The 14,608-nt window shown below is 34.6% G+C and overlaps 1 protein-coding gene across 1 annotated transcript; it reads right to left on the reverse strand.

The window, feature by feature from the left end:
• Positions 1–6,700: 6,700 nt before the first annotated feature.
• On the reverse strand, positions 6,701–13,807 carry LOC109239093 (GDSL esterase/lipase At5g03980-like). Its single transcript, XM_019405617.1, has 6 exons — positions 13,616–13,807; positions 8,235–8,353; positions 8,119–8,126; positions 7,901–8,064; positions 7,353–7,417; positions 6,701–6,869 (listed from the first exon to the last, which is right to left on the reverse strand). Exons 1-6 carry the CDS (start codon positions 13,805–13,807, stop codon positions 6,701–6,703), a joined length of 717 nt encoding a protein of 238 aa, XP_019261162.1.
• Positions 13,808–14,608: the final 801 nt, after the last annotated feature.

Raw genomic sequence — 14,608 nt, forward strand, 5'->3', positions numbered from 1 at the left:
GGAAGATCCAACCCAAACGCAAGTAAACCAGGGGAGATCCAGCCCAAATGTAAATAATGACTGGCAATTGCGCCCACTGTGGATGTGCAGACTCAGGAGGGGCAGATCCAAACCAAGCGTTATAATAAACCAAATCTTGGCATGAATCAATAAAGCCTGCTGCGGCGTGCAGCCCGATCCCGTGAATATCACTCATAATAGATCCTCAGCCTCACTCGGTCATTAATTTCTCCGGTCTCTCGGGCTCACAAGAACCATGATAATCAGCCCAAACAATGATAGTATGATGTATCAATAAAGGACAACAGAGACTGAGATATAATATGAAAATAATAGCTGAGACTGAGTAAAAAATGGAAAATTAAGCAAATAATTCACCATGTAACACGACCTTTGTGGGTCCCAACAGTACCAACACGTAGCCTAAATTTGATTTCTAACATGACTAGCAGCTCAATTGCTCTAACAAATGGTGAAAATACAGGTAACAATAAGATTATTCAACTACTCAGTTTAATGGACTCGACCAAGTCACAATTCTTACGGTCATTCCCACACGCCCGTCACCTAGCATGTGCATCACCTCAACACCAATCACATAACACGAAATTCGGGGTTTCATACCCTCAAAATCAAGTTTAAAAGTGTTACTTACCTCAAACCATGCCAAACTCTACTCCAACAAGACCTTGCCTTGCGAAACGGCCTCCGAATGCCTCAAATCTAGCCACAAACAATTCGATACGATCAACTGAAGTTATAGGAAACAATTTCGTGTGAAAATGCTTAATTCTTAATCAAAAGTCAAAAAGTCAACTCAAAAGTCGACCCCCGGGCCCACGTCTCGGAATTCGATAAAAGTCACAAAATTTGGAAGCCCATTCAACCGCGAGTCCAACCATACAAAATTTACCAAAATCCACCACAAATTCGTCACTCAAATCCCCAAATTAACTCTCAAAATTCATAGCCTCAAACTCCCAAAATTCCACCCCAAAAACAAAGAAACTAGGTGGGAAATTCAATGGGGCAGTAAGATTATTGAATAAAAAATTACCACAAGTGACTTACCTCAAAAAACCCTTCGAAATCCCTCAAAAAAATCGCCTTGTCGAGCTTGAAATGTCCAAAAATGATAAAAATCATGAACCCTCGAATTAATATAATCTGCCTAGTGTTATCGCATCTGCGACTCATTTAGCCGCATCTGCGGTCTTGCAGGTGCGGACACTTCCCTCGCTTCTGCTGTTGACCGCGACGCCACTACTTCCGCTTTTGTGATCACATATGCGCAGATGCGAGTCCGCATCTGCGGAAATTCCTCTGCACCTGCGCTCCACTACCTCCTCATCGAATTTTGCTTCTCCGCCCCACACGCCGCATCTGCCGCCACGTAGGTGCGAAAATACCCTCGCACATGAGACCACTGCACACCCCCTACCCAGACCGCTTCTGTGCTCCCCTGTTCGCTTCTACGAGCTCGCACCTGTGATCAAAATTCCGGAGGTGCGATTACACCAGACCTGGTGCACTACATCAGTCTTTCGAATTCAAAACGTGCTCTATTACCCATCTGAACTCCACCCGAAGCCACCGGGACCTCAATCAAATATGCTAACAAGTCCTAAAACATGATACGAACTTATTCGAGCCCTCAAATCACATCAAACAATATCAAAAATACGAATCGCACCTCAATTTAAGCCCAAGGAAAACTAGGAAATTCCAACTTCTATTATCGATGCAGAAACCTATCAAATCAAGTCCGATTGACTCCAAATTTTGCACGCAAGTCATAAATGACGAAGTGGACCTACTTCAACTCTCGGAACCATAATACGAGCCCGATAACTAAAAAGTCAACTCTTGGTCAAACTTCTCAATTTTCAAAACTTCTAATTTTCCAACTTCCGCCATTTCAAGCCTAAATCAACTACGGACCTCCAATTCGCTATCCGAACATTCTCCTAAGTCCAAAATCACCCAACAGAGCTATCAGAACTATCAAAACTCCATTCCGGATCCGTTTACACATAAGTCAATATCCGGTCAACCTTTTTAACCATCAACAACCACAATTGGCACTGCCCATCAATATAACCTACCACCACCCACCTAACACCTTCCTCAATCACAACTACTACCACCACCCGATATTATTAACTATCACTACCCACCACCACCATCCTTAATCATAATCGCCACCACTACCAATCACTACTAGCTACTAGCATGAACCACCATCATCAACCAAAACTACCACCAACCACCGCCTCTAATCGGCACCCGTTAGCCATCACCATCAACAACTATCATATTTTAAAAAACTATATATTTTATTGATAGAATATTAGATTAGTTAGTATTTCATTTGAATTTTATGTTTATTAATTTTCAAATAAAGATAAATTTTATACATTCAGATGTTAAAAATCAAACAGTCTTAATTATTTCTATTCTGATCTTAATACACATCTTAATATATTCAGATGTTTATTCAGATTCAGATATCTTAATCTTAATACACATCTTGACGTCTTAATCTTAAAAAAACAAATGAGGCCTAAGACCATCTTATTATAGAAGAGATGAGAGATCATATACCTGTACTTCGGTCAACCCCATCCCAGTGTCGCCCTGGTCTTATACCATAACGATTGGGTGCCGCATCCAATCCTCTTTTTATCCAACTGTGAGAAGGTATTTCCTGAGGGATTATAAAACCTGAGTCCTTCATTTTGTCATTAGCTCCAAAGTCCGGCAGACTTGGCTCTAAGTGCTTTTTCTGCAACATCCAAGAATGTAACCATATTTAGAGACACAGAAGGAGCTAAAGGGAACCACTCACATCATGAAAAACACACAAAATCCAGTAACTGGCAATCATCCACCCCAGCACAGATAGAGTAGATGCCTGCAAAAAGAAAGTGGTCAGAAAAAAAAAATCACCTTAACCAAATGTGCCATTGGGTCACCCCATCGGACTCTTTCCTTCAACATACTGTCTAGTTCTGGATCATCTCTGCAAGGCAAAAATTAAACACGTACAAATAGACTGCCAACCAACCACTTGAACTAGGAGAAACACTCTAGAAAGCAAGAGTTTAAAATAAGTAAGAAAAATATTTTCACTATAAGTTTAGCCACATTAGTAAGAATGAAACTAAGGTAGGTTAGACGATTTTGAAGTGCCTAAAACGCAAATGATTCGAATACATAGACTCAAATCTTACAATAGAATAGCACGATAGCGGATAGACAAAGATGTAACATACAAAATTATCAAGCGATGGCTAAAGTGGAAGAGTGCTACCGGGTTACCGGTTATGTGACAGGAGGATACTTGCCAAGAAGAAAGTATGTGAGTAGCAATGTTATTTGCGAATGAATTTTGGGCCTCTAAAACCCAACACATCCACAAGATGAGTGTCATAATAATGTGGATGATAACCAAGGAAGATGTCGTGAATGCTGTGAATTTGTTTTACAGACGAGAGAGATTTGAAAAAAGTCTCAGCTCTACCTACATTGCTTTAATCCCAAAGAAACCAGGGGCAGTGCAGCTAAGAGATTTCAGCCCTATTAGCCTCATTGGAGGCTGTTACAAAATACTTGCCAAAGTACTGACAGAAAGACTCAAGCTGGGGGTTCATAAGCTGGTAGATAACCCATCGATGGCTTTTGGAAAAACAGGCAGATTATGGATGCAGTTATTATTGCTAACAGAAGTGCTGACAGTAGGACGAAGGAAAATAAACCTGGTATTCTTTGCAAATTGGACACTGAGAAAGCATACGACTATGTGAATTGGAATTTTCTCCTCAATGTTCTAAAAGAAATGGGGTTCAGAAGGAAATGGAGGAGCTGGCTCTTTTACTGCATCAACACTATCAGATAATCTCTCTTGGTAAATGGAACTCCAGTAGGTATTTTCCCTTCTCAAAGAGGTTGAGACAAGGCGATCCTCTGTCTCCTTTTCTTTTTATCATGGCCATCGAATGTTTCAGCCACATGTTAAAGATCAACAACAACAGACACAGTGAAGTCCAACAAGTGGGGTGAGGGTAGTGTGTAAGCAGACCTTACCCCTATCCCTACACTGGGAGGGTAGAGAGGTTGTTTTCAATAGACATACATGTTACAGATCCCTAAACAGAATGAATGCATTAGGGTTTCAGGATGGACAACAGTGGACACAGCTGAGCAGACTGGAAATCTCTCATCTTATGTATGCAAATGACACGCTTGTGATGTGTGATGCCACACTGGAACAACTTCAACATCAAAGGGTGATACTGACTGTGTTCGAATTAGTGTCTGGCCTTCATGTCAATTGGAGGAAAAGTCTTATTTTCCCAGTGTATAGAGTTCCAAACATCAAAATACTGGGTGGTGTGATGGGCTGTGAGATAGGATGTCTTCCTACTACTTATTTGGGTTTATCTTTGTGTGCAAGGAATAAGTCCTCACCGATTTAGCAAGGGATTATAGAATGAAAGAAAGATGTGAACAGAGGTGGGCAAGATGGGAGAGTTGGTACTTATCTCCGGCCGGGGGGGGGGGGAGGGGGGGGGTGGAGATAGTACTNACCAATTGGCACTGCCCCATCCAATATAACCCTACCACCACCCACCTAACACCTTCCTCAATCACAACTACTACCACCACCCGATATTATTAACTATCACCACCCACCACCACCATCCTCAATCATAATCGCCACCACTACCAATTACTACTAGCTACTAACATGAGCCATCATCATCAACCAAAACTACCACCGCCTCTAGTCGGCATTCACTCGTTAACCATCAGCACCAACAACTATCATATTTTAAAAAACTATATATTTTATTGATAGAATATTAGATTAGTTAGTATTTCATTTGAATTTTATGGGTAAAGACAAAATTTTATACATTCAGATGTTAAAAATCAAACAGTCTTAATTATTTCTATTCAGATCTTAATACACATCTTAATATATTCAGATGTGTATTCAGATTCAGATATCTTAATCTTAATACACATCTTGATATTCAGATTCAGACGTCTTAATCTTACAAAAAAAAAAAAGAAACAAATGAGGCTTAAGTGTCTCAACTCGCTGCGAAACTTCCTTGGAACCGAACCAACTACCCCCGAAAGTCACATAGCAACTATTAAGCATAAAATGAGCAGTAAATGAAAGACATGGCTACAACTCTCAAAACAATTGGCTAGGTCGTTACAGGAAATTACTTGTAGACTTTTCCCATAAAAAATTTCAAGTAAACTTCTTTTGTTGACACTACTTAATCAAAATTTTCTTGTGAAAGAATTCGCAAGTAATTTACAAACAAAATTATAATCCCTAGGTAACTTTTCTAAGAATTTAAAATTTCTAAATAACTTACTTGGGGATTTATATACTTTTTTTACATGCCCAATTTTACGTTGCACTTTCAAGAGAGATTAATATTGATAAACAAGAGTTGTAATCATGAAAGAAATCAATCGAAACAGATGAAATTATATTACATCAGGAATATCATCTATAAGGAAACATTAGTTGAGATACGTTTCATTACATGTTTGTAACTTATAAACTCAAAATAAGTAAGAAAAATACATGTACTTAATTAAAGTTTAATTTGTCATCTTCATATGGAGTTATTTGATATCCAATTATCTTGGCGACAACAAACAATCATTATACAACGATCAATATTAATCATTTACAGAAACTTGCACTTTATTCGTTCGTGTATAATTATTTTACTGAAATCTTTATTTTGATAATATTATTTTACAAAATCGTAGACAATATGACTCGATATACAATAGCAACATACGTGCCGAGAAACTACATGTAGGAGATGTGGTAGACTTCGTAGCTTAGGCCCTTTATCTAACCGTAGCTCTACATGTTCATTAATAATGCTAGCTCGCTTAAAATAGATATATTATATCCATTTGAATCATCAACTTCATTCTGTTTCTGCAAGTGAGTACCTAGAACCTTATCTCTATTTATTATGTTCTTATATGTAAATGTCATAAGAAAAGCTATTATCCAAGTCGATACTTTTTTTTAAAATGGGCTCACACCATTCTCCTCCTTTTTAGTTTTCTATAGCTTTACTGGGCCCTCATGTTTCTTATTTTTCACTAAATCAGGGAAAGCCAGGTAATACTACCATACACCTGTTCACTCTTTTCAAGTTTAAGACTGGAGCAGTGTAAAATTTTCGTTTTTGAATGTATAATAATAATTGATTTTTGGTTTTTATTTTTATTTCCTTCATATTTTGTTCTATCAAAATTTGACATCCTTTAAATATGAAAATTTAATTCTTAACTCTTGTTTGTCTTCTTTCTTTGTTTATTTTAAATTAATCTTTTCATAATTTTGAAACTTTTTTTACAAAATTATTAATTTAGCTTAGCTCTCTTTCGAAGCGCGAGTTGAATTAAAATTAATAAAGTAATTAATTTTAGTTTTTTTTAATATAGATCACATTGACGATTGCATGATAAAACTTGTAAGAAATTTCTAAAGTTTTAATAAATTCCAAATTTATAAAGGTAAATAGATTTGTTGTTAAAATTTAGGTTAAATTATAAATTATTTTATATAGTGCAACTTTGAAACAAAATAAAGAGTAGCGCATAAAATTCTTTTTCAAATTTTGTTAAGAACCGAAATAAAAAGAGCAAATTAGTAAACTCTGCTTGTTAACTCAGTGTCGCTCATACTGTCGATTGTGGCCGAGGATTTCAGTATGTGTCTGAACCCGCTTGCATAAAGTTCTGGGTCTGCCACTGTCTGCAACCATGCATGAAGTGAATTATTACTTTCTATTTCTGAGACAGCAACAATGTTGTACCTGATGCAACCAGGGGCATACGCAAAATTTTTAATAAACGGTGTCACAATTAATGAAAAGCCGAACATGGTAGCAGCAAGCCAGCACAAATAAAAATTGCTAATCGAAGGAGGGTTTTTTCCTAATTGAGTGTTTAAAAGGTGTCAAATAGAATTGATATTATTTTTCTATAGTAAAGCATCCTCTGTCTCATGGGGATGTTTGCGGTTCGAATCCTAAAAAATATCAGCCCCTCAACGGTTCGAATCTCAAAAAATATCAGCCCCTCTTTCTAAGAGAAGCAGGCTCAAAAAATGAAAACTCATCATGTGCTGTCTAAATCAATGGCTTGACCATTTGAACTAACAACGAATGTTGTAAAGTGGTGTCACTTCAAACAATATGTAGGTCATTACTGTCGCATGCCATCTACTGCAAAATTATTTAATTAAAATTTCCGATGAAGCGGTGTTACGTGACACCGCTTCGAACTGGATGCAACACCAGATTTTCTCTTTCGAAGTTTGCAAGAATCCCTCCAAACTCAACTCTTCTGATCCCCACAAGCCCTGCATTAACCATCCAACTATCGAAATAACTAACACAACCACTAGAACCAAGTAATTTCGCGGTAAAAGCTTCTTAAAACATTAAAATCATGTCATATATGGTGACAGGGATCAGCATAGATATCAGTAAATGTAAAAATATTAATTATATGTCATGTTTTATATCATTTACTATAAACTAATTATGAATAACTTCATAGTTTTAGTTAACATTGCTTGCTTGAAGTTGATTATATCCGTTTGGGTCATCAACGTCGTTCTGTTTATGCAACGTTGAAGTGGATCACTAATATTTAGAATACTTAATATTTCGAAGAATACAAAATGCTCGACACCAATTTCTACATTCAAGCTTGGCTAGCCCGTAATTAGTAGTAAAAATAAATAAATTGAAGGATAGCTTATTTGAATATGCTAACAATAAGTAAGAAATCAAACTTGTTATTTAAGTTTGAATAACAGGTAATCAATTAGTCATCTTGCCAACCATTTATATGATGCTTTTGTCGAATGAATTCCGTCCCAACTGATGCGACCATTGGGATCAGCGCACACTACAACTCCTGGAGCTCCATATATTGCACTTGCTTCATAATTGTAATCTACTAATTCACAACAAGTTTTCTGTAGTGAGTTTTTGTCAAATCCTTTAACGAATTTCAATCAAGATAAAGTTTGTAAATACATATGACTTTCTTCACTTTGCCACCTATAGTATGAACATTTAAAAGACATATAAAAAAGCAAAAATAAACATGGAATAGCAAACTGATATTTTAAGCACTTACCAAGACTTGCAGCATTTTGTGTAAGTCACAGATAGGCATTGTAGTAGTCAACATAAACGAGTATAATGTTTGGATACTCTTTCTTCAGCTCATCAATGGCTTGTTGCAAGTGATGATTGTAGATGATTGCCAAATTATATAAATCCTTCTAACAATGGTAATCATCATCATAGGCAGTTATTTTATTGGTCATGAATTGCGTTAGGTAAATTGGTAAACAACCAATTGGAAAATTGCATGGAACTACAATTCGAGTTGCCCCAAAATCAATGACCCTCTTAATTAATTAGGAATTTAAAAAAAAAATAAACCAGAAAAATAGTCAAGCTAAATTCAAAATACAAGAACCATTCACTAATCTCTATCTCTATTTATTTATTTATTATAAAAGCATGAATACAATGTTGGTAGACCAAAATAGCCCTAAAATATTAGTTGACTTTTAATATTATTTATGTACAAAAACGTAAAAGTAACTCATTAATTATAGAGTTCAAGTCAAATTGGTACATAGATACAAGTAAAATAAATTTTTGCGTTCAATTTTAAAAAGTTGTGAAAGCGGACCCATATGTTTTGTTATTAATCAATTGCAACAGTAAGAAAATTGGACTTATTATATAAGGAAAAAGAGAATAAGTTTTCGATAACTTTTCAAGTGGGAGTATAAAATAACTCTTGTGATTGTTTCTGGTATTCCGAAAATAGTGTAGTACGTAGTAGTTTTTAAAACCTCTTTTCTGTTATAAATAGAATTTTATTTATGGTGAATGTCTATATTTAGGGAGATTCTAGGGTTTATTACTTGGTGGCTAAGTCACCCACTCCCTATAAATAGAGGGCTCTATTCCATTGTAATTCATCCCAAAATTCAATAAGAATTCTCTCCCTACTTTTCTCTGCAATATTCTTCCTCTTCTTTTATTGTTTTATAACACGTTATCAGCACGACACTCTAACCAATTGAGTAGAAGCTTTGGGATTGAGCATAAGGATTGTCAATTATTCCATGAACTTCCTTCATGATTAAATTCTGGATTTAAGGTAAGTATTTTACCGTATTTTTCTCTTTTATTCTATACTTTGATTTTAAATACAAGCAAAGACAACAAAGTTTGATTATAACTCTAATGGAGTTTGTAAGAAATTATAACCACCTGAAGTGGTAAAAGTTTCTATGTCTTGTCATGATCAAATTCATGTATGATTATGGGCACAAAAAGTAGGAACCCGTCCCATTGAATTTGCTCCATTCTCATTCCCTTAAGAGAATGTGATAGCAGTATGTGATAAATCTGAAAGAAGACAAAATTATCATTATGAATGTATCAATGGATGTGGACGTGGCAATAGACGAAATTATAATCGTCATCATTGTGATAATGAGAATAATAAGGATTCTCAAAATAATCCTCCACTTGTGAAAATACTTGTCATCGATTTGACATGAGATTTTATAAAGCACATATAGATGATTATGGTCTATTCATGATGTGAATGTGACAACATCTGATTTAAGAATACATATTCATTTTTGGAAGAATATGAGCGTGCTAGTGGTATATACCACACTCACCTCTAGAAGGAGGTTTGAGATGATATAAGAAAATAATATCATTATTATGGCATGAATGGTCATTGGTCACGTACCTATTGTACGCCAAAATATTTTGGCATTGTGATTATTAAAAGTCAACGGTAATGCAAGAAACAGATCTTGCATATAATTTTGACCATAACCATAATGGTATAACTTTCTCTTTAAAAGAGATATTCACCATATGGGTGTTGATGAATATGTGGTACTACAAAATTAATTGAGAACTCTGCAAGAGCCAATTAGACTATTTTGGAGAAACACAATTAATTACCAATTAGATATTGTGTTGTAGTAAGTCTCAAAGAAACTTATTCAGTTTCCAAAGTATACGCGAAAGCGGTTGATTATATTGAGACTATAAATAAAGGAAAGATTTAATATCTTCTATTACTACATCTTGTAGCGGGGTAATATTTATGTGAAAAGCTACCCGCTTTATTCTCCAATTTGTACTACATAAACAAAAGAATACCACAATGAAGTGGATATTTATTGATATAAAAACCCTTATCATAATAAACTTGGAGTTTATTGATAATTGCACACGTCATGGTGTAAACCTAGTCTTTATCATTATTGATAATTTATCTAGTTGGCATAATCAGTTTAGCCATATCAATTTAAGCATGATGTGCAAAAATAAAAGAGAATTCACATGGGTAAATATTAAAGAACTAGAAAGTTCTTTACGAATTCTCTTATGTTGCCTGTTCTCATTAATTAATATACTAACTAAAATTGGGATTGAATTCCATGAATGCTGGAAATATCAAAGGTGAATATGGGTCCATTCACCTGCCAATGTTACCACATAAGATGCATCTATGAGATGGTTACATGTGCGATTATTATTAATCCGCAACATGGTGTTTGCGAGGTAACTTGCTCAATAATTTGATTTAGAGCATAATTTCCAGATTTTTTATTCAAGATATCATCTTGATAAGTTGGTTTTTACATCACAGTTGGTTTAGCAAAAGAATTTATTGAGTGCCTCCACTTAATAGCTAAACTATTGCTTATGAGAACAAAGTTATCTATATCAGTTTGATATACGTTATATACGAAAGTATATTATTTTCTCACCTCATAAGTGGTTCAGGGTCAGGAACCAAATAATTCCATCTTATTATTATTGATGTGCGGGGTATATTTTGATTAATATCATAACGCACAAAGATGAGTTCTCAAAGTTGAGGAAAACAAGTTAGTTTTTCTAACATGAGGGGGAGACATGATAAGCAGTTGAGAAAAAGTTATGTGGAATGAATTATCATTTGTACATCTAGATCCTCGAATAAGATAATATGAACTTGAAGTTCATAAAAGGATAATTCATGTGCAATTTATTACAAAGCATGCCGGACGCATTTGCTGACCCAAAGAAAGTAACTATATTCTCGCTGCAAATGCTCATATTATAATAGTCCTAGAAGGACAAAGTCTATGGTACGCTTAAAGCGTATAGATAGATTGGTTTCAAATAAACTTCTTGATAAAGAAGGTGAGCAAATGATCAAAATGATCATAATAAAGGAGGCAAGTGATCTAGAAGATCACATGACATAACACTTCATAAAATCTCATGAAAGATTCAGGTACCTGAACATATGACTGAAGAGATCTCTATGTTATGTCTTTATGAAAAATAAGGAGGTTGGAACCGATATAAAATGTTTGTCGACGACATTGATAATAGCGCTAAATATATATATGAGAATCTTATGTCTATAGAAACAATTCAAGTAGAATTGGTTTCATATGAAACACATGTTGTTTTGGACCTGCAGTTCAAACACTTGAAAGTATAAAGTCAATAGTGTGTGCAATCACTTTTATTTATCTTATATGTCTAGCATGACATGAAAAGTTGATATGCATCTAAAGTCTATTTAAATGGCTTATTTGACTATACTTATATGACAATCCCCAAATGATTTAAATTGCTTGAAGCATATACAATTCTTGATCTTGAAGTACTACATCCTCAGTGCAATTTGTGCACATATGTATCTTGCTATAACTATAAGCATGATAATGTGATAGCGAGGATTTTCAAGGTGCAACATATTCATTGGAGTTAATATGGCGGATTTATTCACCAAATCTTTGCCGACGTCAACCTTCAAGAAGCTAGTGTACAAGATTGGGATGCGAATGCTTAAGGATGTGAATTGATGCTCTCATCAGGGGGAGTTAATACGCGTTGTACTCTTTTTCCCTTACAAGGTTTTGTCCCACTGGGTTTTCCTTGCAAGGTTTTTAATGAGGCAACCAAAAGGCGTATTGTTAGATATGTGTACTCTTTTTCCTTTACTAGAATTTTTTCCCACTGGGTTTTATTTTAGTTAAGGTTTTAACGAGGCACATTATCTGTTGAATAGACATTCAAGGGGGAGTGTTATAAATAGAATTTTTTTTATGGTGAATGTCTATATTTAGGGAGATTCTAGGGTTTATTACTTGGTGGCTAAGTCACCCTCTCCCTATAAATAGAGGGTTCTATTCCATTGTAATTCATCCCAAAATTTAATAAGAATTTTCTCCCTACTTTTCTCTGCAATATTCTTTGTTTTATAACATTTTTTTTTTTTTAATAATTGAGTAACTTGGTTCCAACTTCCGAGAGTATTGTACAATATTTTAGATGGTTAGCTTAATTTGTATAGTACGCAGTCTTTTGAATATTAATGTATTAGCATTTCATTTTTTATTTTTCATTTAGTTAAATATTTACGATAAATTTTCAAAACATCTATTTCAGACATTTTTCAATCACGAATATACTTATCTTTTATTTTACTTTTTACATTTTTGTCTATGCTCACTATATTTTGCTATATTACTCTTAATTAGATAATAGTTGATTCGTACTATAGATTTGCATAAAATTTTGAGGAAAATATTTGTTCATACAAACTTGCTAAAGTACACAACTAACTAACCTGGTGATCTTTTTTAACTTTCTTAAAATTAAAAAAATTCATCAATTAATAAATTTCCGTCTACTCACTCTTCTTTTTCTTTTTATTGCGATTTCCAATTAATATTGTGTTGTACGCTTCAATTATAAGTGATTTCTCTTAATTTATGTGGCAAAGATATGCTCAATGTTAATTTCAAAGTTTTTAAGAGGAAAAGAATCCAAATTATTTAGGCCTGAAAACGAATAGAAAACAGCAAATGAAAAACAAAAAAGGCAGCACTTTATGTCATACATTAAGTAAACTGATTTTTATGCCCTTTAAAAGCTAAATTATATATTTCTTCTACAAAATAATTTTTCGTTGGAGGATCATAATATATAAAACTTTAGTCACTATGAAATTCAACCAAAAATCACAACTCATTAATAATATAATAAAATACTTTACAAGAAAAAAAATATACTTTTTCAAGTGAAAATGGTATTTGGAATTTAGAGTTGTGTTTGGACATAAATTTCAGTTTGGGTTGTTTTTGAAGTTTTGTGAGTGATTTGAGTGAAAATTTTGGAAAACAATTTTTTGAAGTTTTCAAATTTTTCGAAAATTTCCAAAATGTATCTTCAAGTGAAAATTGAAAATTTTATGAACAAATGCTGATTTGGAAAAATGTAAAAAAAATTGAAAAAATCTTCCATCAAACTTTATGTCCAAACGGGCACTAGGTATTGCTGCATTCTTTAAGCGATTTACAACTATAATTGCATAATTATATCATTTTAGAATGTTTATTACATTTGAAAAGTGTTTGGTAATAGTTGACTTAATATATTCGTGCGCCGCACGAACTTAGAAACTAGTAACTTAAGAAAGAAAGAAAACGCACTTCAATAGCATTAATAATAGTCTGAATAATGTTTGGGACGATGATTGTCAACTCTTCCACCGTTTTACCTTCAAATAAGCCAAAATTGAGATCGTCTCCTCTTCTTACTCCAACTAGGAAAAGAGATGTATTTAGGTTTTCTGGACAATCCAACAGGACAAACAAATCACAAAAATTAGGGCTACTTGCCATTAATTAGCTTCTGGAGTAAAGATTAAACCATATATACCATTTTCTTGAAGTTTAATTAATTAATACCGGCGGGGAAGGTGGTTTTGAAATGAGAAAACATCCAATCAAGTTGCACATTTAATGAACTCTGTCTCCCAATCAACAATCTTATTCTCTGTCGAGATTGAAGCAGGTAAAGCAGTAGCTCCTGCTACTGCAAAATTTACGCCATGTATAAAATTTGCACTTCGAAGCAAGTAAGGGCTTAGGAAAGGAAGTGTCACGACCCAATTCTCACCGTGGGTCGTGGTGGCGCCTAACGTTGCCATTAGGCAAGCCAACAATAAAAAACACGCCGAAATAGTTCATAACACATTTGGAAACAAGTGATGAAGTAAATAAGCGGAGTCGTTCCGTTTTTTATAGTAAAATACTGACACTATCGTCAAGGTTTGAACATGATAGAAACATAAATCTGAATATCATAAAAGAAATACAATTGAAAATAATAGTCTAAATCTCCAAAACTCGGTGTCACAAATGTATGGGCATCCACTACAATATACAATACTACTACAACAACTGTCTGGAATAGAAAATAGATAGAATACAGTAAACGAATAAGAATGGGAATCCGTGTGCTGCGGATCGTAACATAGAGAGCAACTCGCCACACAGCCTCCTCCGCAGCTACACCGACACGCCTGTATGACCACCAAATGTACCTGTCTCAGCACATGCATAATTAGTGCAAAAGTGTAATATGAGTATATAAATCAGCGTGTACCCACTAAGTATCTAGTCTAACCTCGAATAAGTAGT

This window comes from Nicotiana attenuata, unplaced genomic scaffold (genome assembly GCF_001879085.1).
Source record: "Nicotiana attenuata strain UT unplaced genomic scaffold, NIATTr2, whole genome shotgun sequence".
NCBI classification, from domain to species: domain Eukaryota; kingdom Viridiplantae; phylum Streptophyta; class Magnoliopsida; order Solanales; family Solanaceae; genus Nicotiana; species Nicotiana attenuata.

Coding starts and splice junctions, on each gene's coding strand:
- LOC109239093 (XM_019405617.1), bottom strand. CDS start 13,807: ATGGCAAGTAGCCCTAATTTTTGTGATTTGTTTGTCCTGTTGGATTGT. Junction 8,354..13,615: donor CTATTATTAATGCTATTGAA/GTGCGTTTTCTT, acceptor TACCATTGTTAG/AAGGATTTATATAATTTGGC. Junction 7,418..7,900: donor AAGCATCATATAAATGGTTG/GCAAGATGACTA, acceptor TGGTTAATGCAG/GGCTTGTGGGGATCAGAAGA.